Source organism: Gekko japonicus, unplaced genomic scaffold, assembly GCF_001447785.1.
Source record: "Gekko japonicus isolate JY-2015 unplaced genomic scaffold, Gekko_japonicus_V1.1 scaffold849, whole genome shotgun sequence".
NCBI classification, from domain to species: domain Eukaryota; kingdom Metazoa; phylum Chordata; class Lepidosauria; order Squamata; family Gekkonidae; genus Gekko; species Gekko japonicus.
Genome location: NW_015163112.1, coordinates 246,496 through 257,433, shown reverse-complemented (window position 1 = coordinate 257,433; position 10,938 = coordinate 246,496). Strand labels below are relative to the sequence as shown.

Sequence of the window (10,938 nt, the reverse complement as noted above, 5' to 3'; positions counted from 1 at the left end):
AGACGACTTGCGGCGCATGCACCCAGATGGTGAGCGGCACTGCGTTTCTACAAAGAACATCTCCTCCTGGGGCTCCACGGAGCAGAACCTGGGCACACGCGGTAACTCGCACCCTGCAGTGGAGGTGGACAGAATTTTCAGTGGGCGTCTAATGAGGTGGGGTAGGGGGGCATATAAGTATCAGCTGCCTGGCTCCCCTTCCCCCCTCCCATTAAAACCGGACTGAAAAATCAAACTGTTGGGAAGAGATGGCGGAAAGAGAAGGGATGAGAGACCGACAGAAACACATTCACACAGCTTTCAGAAATATCAAGGCAGCATGTGGGGGAGGGCAGATGGATGAGATTAGAGTGCAGATGTGTGGAGGGGGGGGTGAGGAGAGAGAGAGAGAGAGAGAGTCCGACACCATACAATAAGCTGCCTACCTTGTGAGCCAGCATTTCAAGGCTGGGTGTCTCCCCCCCAATCCCCCCCCAAAGTGTGTGGTACCACCTGTGGCACGGACTAATGGAGAGGGGGAGAAACGGCGCAGTGCATGATGGGAGGAACACACCTTCCCCAACATTGTAAAGCGACAAGGCTACCCCGGGCCCCACTTACTCCGTGGCTCCATCCTGGAACGAGGGGGGGAGGGCGCGGGGGTGGAGCGAGAGGTGGCCTGCCCCCCCCTTACAGGCCAGATGGGGGGAGCACAGCCCTCCACCCTCTCTGCTGCGCACATAAAGGGGGTGGAGACGCCACTCCGGTTCAGTGCATGGCTTTAAGTAAAAAGGTTCTCTCAGAGTCCGTGTCCGGTCTGGTCGTCCGACTGGCGAGGCCAAGTCTCCTCACGCCTCCACCCCAGGGCGGGTATTAGCTGTCCTTCAGCAGCAATTTCTCCTCGGGGCAACGGAACGGAGGCCCGGGGGGCACCGAGCCAGGGGCGGGAGGGACGGAGGTGCTGTTGGAGACAGAGTCCTCGGCAAAGCGGGCGCAGGCCTCGGGCGTGACGTGGTGGCAAGAGCGCAGGTCGATGAGGGAGAGGCGAGGGCAGCGGCGGAAAAGGGGCAGACACTGATCTGTCAGCCGGTTGCACCCTGCGAGGAAAAGAAGGAGCGGGTGAGTCAAACGTCTTCCACGGCTGTGTAGGGGTAACCGTGTGGGGAACCTGCGTTATGGGGAAGGAGATGGTGAGCTCAGGGTGTGGGGGAAAGCCTCAGTCCTCCCCACACAGGCTATCCAGGAGATCACTAATGCTACACAAGCAAAAGGACAGGCAAGTATCTAGTCCTCAGGAGGGCAGAGAATCTGAAAGAGGTGAAGATCAAAAAAAGATAAAGACACGGAAGTGCTGCATGAGGTTTTCCAAACCCAGGGACCCCCAAACAACGAGGCACAAATGCCAGAATCAAAACAGATAAAACAGTCTAAAACCATAAAACAATACAGTACAACAACAAAGTGTCAGGGCAAGATGGGGTAGAACTTCCTCAAATGACTTATGACTGACCAGGCTACAGCCTCGAGTGAAACACCTTCCTTGCTTCCTGTTTTAAGTTTTACTGCCCTTACTGCTTTCAAAGTTATTTCCTTTGGACACGTGTACATTTACGATTCTGAGTTGTTATACGTCATAATTACTGGTAACAGCTAATGATTTTCTTATAAATTAGTTGCTGTACATCTGTGGTAGGCAAAGGTTTGGACGTGTTTGGTAAGTAGTTACATATAAATATTTTATGCTGCAAATTTCCTTCAGCCTTATGTTTTCGCCAGTAAGATTGTGTAAAAAATATTATTCATGTAATATTCTTTCCTGTATATTCATTTTCCAGCTACAAAATCAGATCAGATCATACATTTATTTTTGAGCGCATAAAATGTCACGCACTCACGCCTATAAGTTAGGTTTTTTCTGGGAATTATAATCTATAAAAAATTTTCTCTCTTTTGAACTGAATATGGAGATGTCAAATTTACGGTGTATTGAGCCTATTAGCTTACATTCCAAAAAAGCCACAGAAAAATCATCCTTAGCAGTTGATTTTGTTTGTGGGAATGTGTGTTTTTGCAAAATATCGTAGGTTGAAGCTGAAATCTTCAACTTTTTAATTAATATGACTAAAAAGATGTACAGTAACTAAGAGTGATTAACACATGGAATTCACTGCCACAGGAGGTGGTGGCGGCTACAAGAATGGACGGCTTCAAGAGGGAACTGGATAAACATATGGAGCAGAAGTCCATCAGTGGCTTTTAGTCGCACGGTATAGATAGGAACGCTTGATCTGAGGCAAGTAATGCACTGTCTTCTTGGTGCTTGAAGGGGGGGGGGCAACAGTGAGAGGGTTCTAGTGTCCTGGCCCCACTGCTGGACCTCCTGATGGCACCTTGGTGCTGGGGGGTGGGCAACAGTGGGAGGGCTTCTACGTGTCCTGGCCCCACTGCTGGACCTCCTGATGGCACCTGGTATTTCTGGCCACTGTGTGACAGAGTGTTGGACTGGATGGGCCACTGGCCTGATCCAACATTGGCTTCTCTTACGTTCTTATTTATTGGTAATTAGCTGTGCCATGCAAATATTTAATTTAAAAGGTAACTTAATGTAAATGTATTAACTTAAAACTGGACATTTAATTGGTCTTCTATCAACCTATATTACGTCCCACACCAACACCTTTTTATTTGTCTGTATTTGTACATGTTTCATAGGCTGATTGTCACATGCAGTGGAGGAGGTGGGATTACAGCTCTGTGCTGGGAAATGATGCTCCAAGTCCCTGCCTCTGCGCAGTGCTGAAATCTGGTGGAAGCGATTGGAATTTTTTAGTCAATACGCCACTCGTGGCCAGCTGGGTGCGCTGCACGAAGAATTTGAGTAATTCGCGGATCGCCTTTCGATGGGAATTTCAGATTGGGTGAAGAAGTCCATTTTCATATATTGAGGAATTCGGGTTCACTAAGTGAGCGACAAAACGACATTCCGCTGAAGCCAACGTTTAAGAAGCCACACCAGGAGTTTGGGTGGCAGAAGGAAATGTCAGATCACTGTCCTGAACAACAGACAGTAGATAAAAAGCTCCTTGTTGTATTTCCAACATACTATTTGGTGGAACGTGGTTTTAATGTGGTCATCTGAAGTCTCTCCAAGGAAAGACAGTAACTCCAGAGTACTAAGACTCTGAACCAGACGTGAGGAAACTGGTATCACTTCATCAAGCCCATCCATCACATTAAGAATTTATTGAACAGTGAAGTCGTTACTAAACAAGGTATCTAAGATTCTTGCTAAATGGCGATCAGACTTTGAAAAGCTAGTATCACTGGATCGAGGTCATCGATTTTGCTGAATAATTTACACAAAAAACGTTAACTGGATTTTGAATAAATGTGGAATTAACTATTCCTGGTCTGAATTTTATTGTTATTACCTTCCTCAGTGCTCTTCCAAATGCTTTTGGGGGGGCACAAGGGATGCATTTATAGGACCAAGGGGGGTGTTTGTCTGGAAAAGGTTTGGGAGCCACTGGTCTAGTGTGTCAGTGAGAATGACGGCAAGCACACGGAGATTTCAAGAGGGCTGGCATGGCTGGAGTGAGCTCCCGTCTCTCGTTCCAGCTCCTGCCAACCTAGCAGTTCGAAAGCAAGAAATTGCAAGGAGATAAATAGGTACCACTTCGGTGGGAAGATAACAGCGTTCCGTACGTTTCAGCATTTAGTCATGCCGGCCACATGACCACGGAAACGTCTTTGGACAGCGCTGGCTCTTCGGCTTGGAAACAGAGATGAGCACTGCAACCCTAGAGTCGGACTCGACTGGCTTTCGAGCAGGGGAGACCTTTACCTTTACCACAGATTTAAAGTCACTCTTTCAACCAAGGAATTTCGAAGACCATTTCGGGGTGTGGGGAGGGAATGCTAGAGACCGCTATCCAAAAATTCTCACCACTCCCAAAGCAGAATTCCTAGAAATCTATGGCCAACTGATACATCGTTGAAGGTAATTTTCTGGCTGCCGTTCCGTCTCTCTCAGACGTGAACAGAAGCAGTTCGGAAGCAGGACAAACAGACGAACCAATACGGAGGAGCAGTCAGAGTGTTCATTGGCCAAATAAATATCACTATCAATATCTGCTTTTATCGTTTTTGGCAGTCTCGTTTAATGTTAATAAAATGCAAATCTCTATATTTCCCAGTAAAAACGTGTAATATTTGTTCCTGTCTTGTGGCTCCCAAACATCTGAAGTTTATTCTATGTGGCTCTTACATTAAGCAAGTTTGGCCACCCCTGAAACAGACGAACCAATACGGAGGAGCAGTCAGAGTGTCAGACGAGGATTCGGGAGACCCAGGTTCCGATACCCACTCTGCTGTGGAAGTTTATCGGGTGACCTTGGGCCTGTCACACACTCTCAGCCTAACCTACCTCACAGGGGTGTTGTTCTGAGGGTAAAATGGAAGAGAGGAGGAGGAGGAGGACATGGGCTGCTTTGGGTCCCCACTGGGGAGCACGGTGGGGGTATAAAATGAAATTAAAAAAAAATAAAACCTGAAAAGTCCTGAGATGAAGTCAGGACTGCACAGTGGTAATACTGCCAAGGGCAGCGTCTCTAAAATGAGGAACTCCCCTGGCAGGTTTTTTGGATCTGGCCAGAGATGGACCGAAAACAGACTTCGGGTGTCTGCTTCAAAATGGCTTCCTCTGGGTCGGAAGGCGGGCTTCCGGAGAGTCACAGGGCAAAAGAAACAGAACAAAGTTGGAGTCCAGGCACCCGAAAGCTTATACCCAGAATCAATGTTCCCTCTAAGCTATGGAGCTCTCTGAGCAAAAACTCTACTCTGTGAGCTACTGGCATTAACATATTGAGCAGGAGATTTGGCTGCTGCATAAATTAGTTTGCTCTGGAGCCCTCCTTCCTGAGCTAAGACAAAAATGCGTGAGCCAGAGGCTAAACACCTGTGAGCTAGCCCACACTAACTCAGCTTAGAGGGAACACTGCCCAGAATTAAACTTTGTTGGTCTTAAAGGTGCCGCTGGACTCCAACTCTGGTCTGCTGCTTCAGACCAACACGGCCGCCCACCCGAATCTATCTTCACGGAGGGCAAAAGATAGGAGCGCTTGCCCGGAACGGAAGCACAAGTCCGAAAGGCGTTAGCAGGGATGGTGAAGAGTGTATGTGGGGGGGCTAGAGTTCCACAGCCAGGCAGCAGGAGAGGAAACCCTCTGGGGCGGGATCGAGAGACCCACAGTCTGGGGCGAAAGGCATTCCCAACTCACCGGCGAGGTTGAGCTCGGTGAGGGTTTCTCGGAGCGGGGAGTTAGCAGCGGTCAGCAGGTTAACAGACTGGTCGCCCACGTGGTTGCAGTGGCTCAGGTCCAGTTTGGCAAGCTGGGGGGTGTGCCGGATCACCAGACGTAACGAGGAGTCCGTGATGTCCAGCCCGGAGAGACGCAGCTCAGAGACATTCTGGAGCCGGCCCCGACTGTCGGTCTGGCCTGGGGGGGTCGGGAGAAAGGGGAACGAGAATGAGCCGGGGATGAACCAGGTCCGACGGTCTGCTTCGGGCATTAGGTTTTCATTGCCTGCTGAAAGATGCTGGATGAAAATTATTATTGTGAAAGATAAAAAGGCCTGGCTTGGGCCGCTTTATCTATTTATTTCTCTTGCAGAATTTACACCCCACCTTTCTGTCCTCATGAGGGCCACTGAGGCGGCTAATAAATTAAACAGACATAGCAAAAAAAAATAAAAAAATCACATCTTAAAATACCACTAAAACAAGCAAAGACACATCATTAAAACCAGAGCTAAAATACCTACAAAAGCATTAAAAACAACAATTGAAACACTGGGCAGGCAGGAGGGATCACTGAGGGAATGCCAAATGCCAGAGTTTTGGTGCCATGACCAAGAAGACCCTGTCCTGGGTTGCTAGGAGGGGGCACCCGAAGCAGGATCTCTAAAGATTCCTGTAATGGTCGGCATCTCATCTGTGGCCCAGGGAGAGGGAAGGACAGTGACAGTGCATGTATGATGCAGTGTTCCCTCTTCGCTGAGTTAGTGTGCGGTAACTCAGTTTGTTAGCCTCCGGCTCACCCATTTTTGCCTTAACTCAGGAACGATGGCTCAGAGCAAACTAATCTGAGCCGCCCTGAGCCCGTCTGTGGGGTAGGGCGGGATAGAAATAGAATAAAATAAGTAAATAAAATAATCTATGCAGCCGCCAAATCGCTCACGCGCGACTTTCATGCCAGCAGCTCACAAAGTAGAATTTTTGCTCACAAGACTCCACCACTTAGAGGGAGCGTTGCTGCGATGGTGTTGTCCCCAAAGCCATGCCTCTCCAAAACAGGGCAGGGACAGGCCGGCTGTCCACAGTCTTTCCCCTCAAGATGCTGAAAAGACTAACAATGGCAAAATTGCGCTTTGTGAGCCGCCATCGGAAATGCAGCGCACTGCAGCTTGTCATGTGCACCAGCACCCTGCTTGGTTCTGCGGGCCAGGGAGCAAAACCAGCACGCGCCTGATGGGCCACCAAATGTGGCTACTGGGCGGCATTTGGCGCAACGGGTGGCCGAGTTGCCTAAGCAGGACCCAACGGCAGAGCCCTCCACCAGTGTTCCCTCTAAGCTGAGTTAGTGTGAGCTAGCTCACAGTTTTTTAGCCTCTGGCTCACACATTTTTGTCTCAGCTCAGGAAGGGATGGCTCCAGAGGAAACAAATGTATGCAGTAGCCAAATTGCTTGCTCACAGCTTTAACGCCAGGAGCTCACAAAGTGGAATTTTTGCTCACAAGACTCCACAGCGTAGAGGGAACACTGCCCTCCACCCAGCCCCTCTTTCTCGTCTGGCCCGTGGAAAGCCACTGATCAAGACTGTGCAGAAATCTCCTGATGTCTCTGGGGGATGAGGGCGGGGAGAGGGGACCTGGAGGGGTGGGGGTGGGGACCCTCAGCACAACGCGGGAGAGAGGTGAGCAGGTGACAAACGAGAAAACGTGAAGAAGTTGGGCCGTTTCTGAAATGTGCCCTTAAATGCTGCAGTGCAGGCGATTCCGGGGCTGCTGAGGCCCCGCCCCTGGTTACTGACTCGGTTTGTTGCTATGGAGCAAAGGGTCTCTCTCCCTCTCATTCTCCAAGGCAGCCGTGCAGCACCCTGTCGCTATTCCCTGGTTCTGTCTGTACGGAAGTTTATGTTACTCTCACGCAGAAAGAGAATTCAGACTGCTATTGCTGTTTGCAGTAGTTTCAATAAATACAGATAAGTGTGTGTATATACACACACACAGAGCTCCCGTCTCTGGCCCCAGCTCCTGCCAACCTAGCAGTTTGAGTGCAAGAATCTGAGAGTAGATAAACAGGCACCGCTTCAGTGGGAAGGTAACAGCGTTCCGTGCGCCTCGGTGTTTAGTCATGCCGGCCACATGTGCATGGAGAAGTCTCCGGACAGTGCTGGCTCTTCGGCTTAAAAATGGAGATGAGCACCGACCCCTCGAGTCGGATTCGACTGGCTTTCGAGCAAGGGAAACCTTTACCTTTACCTATATACACACCAATGTTCCCTCTAAGCTATGGGGTCCTGTGAGCAAAAATTCTACTTTGTGAACTACTGGAACTAAAGTTGTGAGCAGGTGATTTGGCTACTGCATAAATTAGTTTGCTCTGGAGCCATCCTTCCTGAGCCTAAGACAAAAATGTGTGAGTCAGAGGCTAAAAGACTGTGAGCTAGCTCACACTAACTCATCTTAGAGGGAACACTGATACACATACATGGATGCCGTGTTTTCTATAAAACATTTTCCTGTCTTTTGGGGGAGGGAAGGGGGAAGGGCATTCATTCTCTGAGGAAAAAAAGTCCTCTGGCATTTATAAAAACAGTCATTTGGTAGTAGAAAAGAGCAAGAGTCCAGGAGCACCTTGAAGACTAACAAAATATGTGGCAGGGCGGGAGCTTTCAGGAGTCACGGCTCACTTCTTCAGAAGTAATTTGGTAATTCCCAACCTTACCTGCTCCTTCCCTCACCCTCCGGTGAAGAGGGCAAGTTAAATTAATCCCCAGGGTGGCATAGTGGTTAGTGTGGGAGAAGGGTTTGGGAGACCCGGGTTCGAATCCCCACTCTGCCAGGGGAGACAGGGCCAGACACACACCCTCAGCCCAACCTACCTCGCCAGGCTGTTGCAAAGATAAAATGGAGATGGGAGAGCAGGGCTGTAAACTGCTTTGGGTCCCCATTGGGGAGGAAAGCAGGTTAAAAAGGTATGAATAAATATAGTTGGAGTGGGTGAGGGGGAATTTCGCCAGAAGTTTTGCTTCCTTAAAAGAAGGAGATTGGATTTATACCCCCCGCCCTTCACTACCCGAAGGAGTCTGGGCAGTTTACAATCCCCTTCCCCTCCCCACAACAGACACCCTGCGAGGTAGGCGGGGCTGAGAGAGCTCTCTCGAGAACGGCCCTTGAGAGAACAGCTCTGAAAGAGCTTGTGACTGACCCAAGGTCACACCAGCCGCTTCACGTGGAGGAGTGGGGAAATCAAACCCGGTTCTCCCAGATTAGAGTCCGTGCTCTTAACCATCACACCAAACCGGCTCTCGAGGGAAGGCGGCAGGGTACGGCCCAATCTCGTCAGAGCCTGGAAGCTAATCGGGGGGGCAGTGCTGCGGAAGGGAGACCTCCGGGGAGATTCTGCAGGGGGAGGCGAGTCAACTGTGACTCAACGGCACTTTACACACACAAGCAAAAAAATCCGCAACGTGGAAAAGAAAAAGCGGGAGGAAAGAGCCATTTTTAAGACGACGGCTCTGGCCGTGAAGCTCTACTGCTTGGGGAAGCACTCCTCCCCCTCCAGCCCACCCGCCGGCACCTGCTCCAGGTCACTAATAACACAACCAACCCTCCGACTGCAAGGACTGGGGACAAAAGCCTTTCCTCTCCGACAACACGAGCTGTATGTTGACACACGGGGCAGAAACTGGAGGCAGGCTCCGCCACAGAGGGAGAAAGCGTGCCCGGAAACGGTTCACTCCACATGTCCCCACGTGCCGTCTGCGTGTCCCCCCCTGCCCGCAACTCTGTGGGGTAGACCCAGCGTTACCCGGCTTGGCGTCTGTGGCAGGCAGCAGCAGCTCACGGAGGTGCGAGTCCTTGACGTCCTCGATCCAGCGCAAGTCCAGGAGCCGCAGAGAGGGGAAGCTGGCGGTGCTGAGAGCCGACACGGAGCACCAAGAGCAGCCTGTCAGGATGAGCTCCTTGAGGCCTGGCCAGGCAAGGAGGAGACACGGGTTGAGGGAGCCTCAGGGAAGCCCGGCCTCTCGCTCCTCCCCTCACCCGGGCTGCTCCTCTCCTCCTCGTCTTGCCCCCGACACCACTAATCGACTGCCCCCTCGGAGGTCCTATCCTCCTCAGCTAACCCTTCTTCGTGGGTGCTACAAGTCCTCGCTCTTCAGTCCAGTCCTTCCCGCTCCTCACGGGAGACTTCTTCGCTTTCTTCCTCATCTGTTTCCCAAGCTAACCCTCCCCTGGCGTCTACCGACACAACACCTGAGCCAGGACCCAGAAGGCTGTGGATGCACCAGGGCAACGCTGCACACCTTCGAGGTCAAGGATAAGCTGCATCTAAGTGCTGGGGGAACCTTTAGAACAGCGTGAGGTGCGGCTCAGGGAGGGGGAATCGGTGACACCCTCCTGGGTGTACCCAGAAACTCTATCCCCACGGGTGCATGGGGATCAGGGTGCCCAGCACTCTTTTCTCTCTCTCGAAATACGAGGCAAATAGGGATCAGATGCAGACTGGTATCATACCGTGGGGCTGGGATTTAAAGCCTTCTTCACCATGCTGCTTCCCCGACCTGAAACGGCCCTGGAGAGCCATTATCTGCTCTGCTGGGGGGGAAACAAACGGGGGGCCGTTCCAGGTTAGGAAAACCGGTCCCTGGGCCTGACTTTTAGAGAAGAAGAGGAGATTGGATTTATACCCCGCCCTTCACTTGGGAGTCTCAGAGCGGCTTACAAACTCCTCTCCCTCCCCCTCCCCACAACAGACACCCCGTGAGGTGGGTGGGGCTGAGAGAACTCTTGAAAGAAACTGCTCTTTTCCAGGACAGCTGTGCCAGAGCTTGTGACTGACCCAAGGTCACGCCAGCAGGTGCAAGTGGAGGAGTGGGGAATCAAACCCGGTTCTCCCAGATTAGAGTCCGCACACTTAACCAAGGAAACAAGACTCCCTGGGGAGCTCCATTAATGGAACGCCCACCGCCTTGCTCGATGGAGCCCTTTCTGAAGTGGGAAACCCGCATTTGGGGCTTCCTCCTCCTGGCTGAATGAGGGCTGGAAGCGGGGCGGCCGGAAGCAGGGGGCGGGACTTCGTCATGTGCCCCCCCGTACCTCACCTGGGGGAACGGCGATCCCCCGCGATCCCCCCAGAAATGACCTCTGCACTAGACTAAAAGATTCCAGCGCACAGAAACCGGCATGTCAGAAAGAAACAGTCTATTCTGTGTTGGATAACCGTTCTGAGAGGAGGGAGATTCGGTTGCCGCAATCTAAAGCGGAACTGTTTAGGTGCAGATTTGCCCCTAGAATGAGCAACGAGCCCTCGGCCAACCCAAGAATCCTGACACTCTGTGCCTCCTCCAGGTTACGGCCCGGAAATTCTGGTTATTCCTCCTTCCCTTCATCCACCCCGCTTCCAAACTCCCCCCCTCCATCCTTCCCGAGAGACCAGGCATCTTTCCCCAGCCCTACAGAGACCAAGAGGGGCCGGCTCCCGTCCCTCCCCGGGCCCCGCGTGCACCCCACCTTGTAGCCTGTTCAGGAGCCACATGAGCTGCTTCTTGGAGATGTTGGTCCAGCTTAGGTCGAGGCTGGCCGGCTGCCGGCGGATGATGCCGCTCAGCATGGAGGGAGTGATGGATTTCCGACGGCTCAGGTCAATGTGCGTCCAGAGCCGCTTGTCACAG

General features: G+C 51.7%; 1 protein-coding gene across 1 annotated transcript in view; it reads right to left on the bottom strand.

Annotated features, from left to right (window-relative positions):
* Positions 1 to 595: 595 nt before the first annotated feature.
* The window catches only part of FBXL19 (F-box and leucine-rich repeat protein 19), a 29,637-nt gene continuing 19,294 nt past the window's right edge, over positions 596 to 10,938 (bottom strand). The window contains exons 9-12 of the mRNA XM_015406832.1: positions 10,778 to 10,938; positions 9,075 to 9,236; positions 5,259 to 5,477; positions 596 to 1,076 (exon numbers count right to left, since the gene is read on the bottom strand). Of these exons, the coding sequence (XP_015262318.1) occupies positions 853 to 1,076; positions 5,259 to 5,477; positions 9,075 to 9,236; positions 10,778 to 10,938 (766 nt within the window). The 3' untranslated portion in view covers positions 596 to 852. The remainder of the gene's footprint in view (positions 1,077 to 5,258; positions 5,478 to 9,074; positions 9,237 to 10,777) is intronic.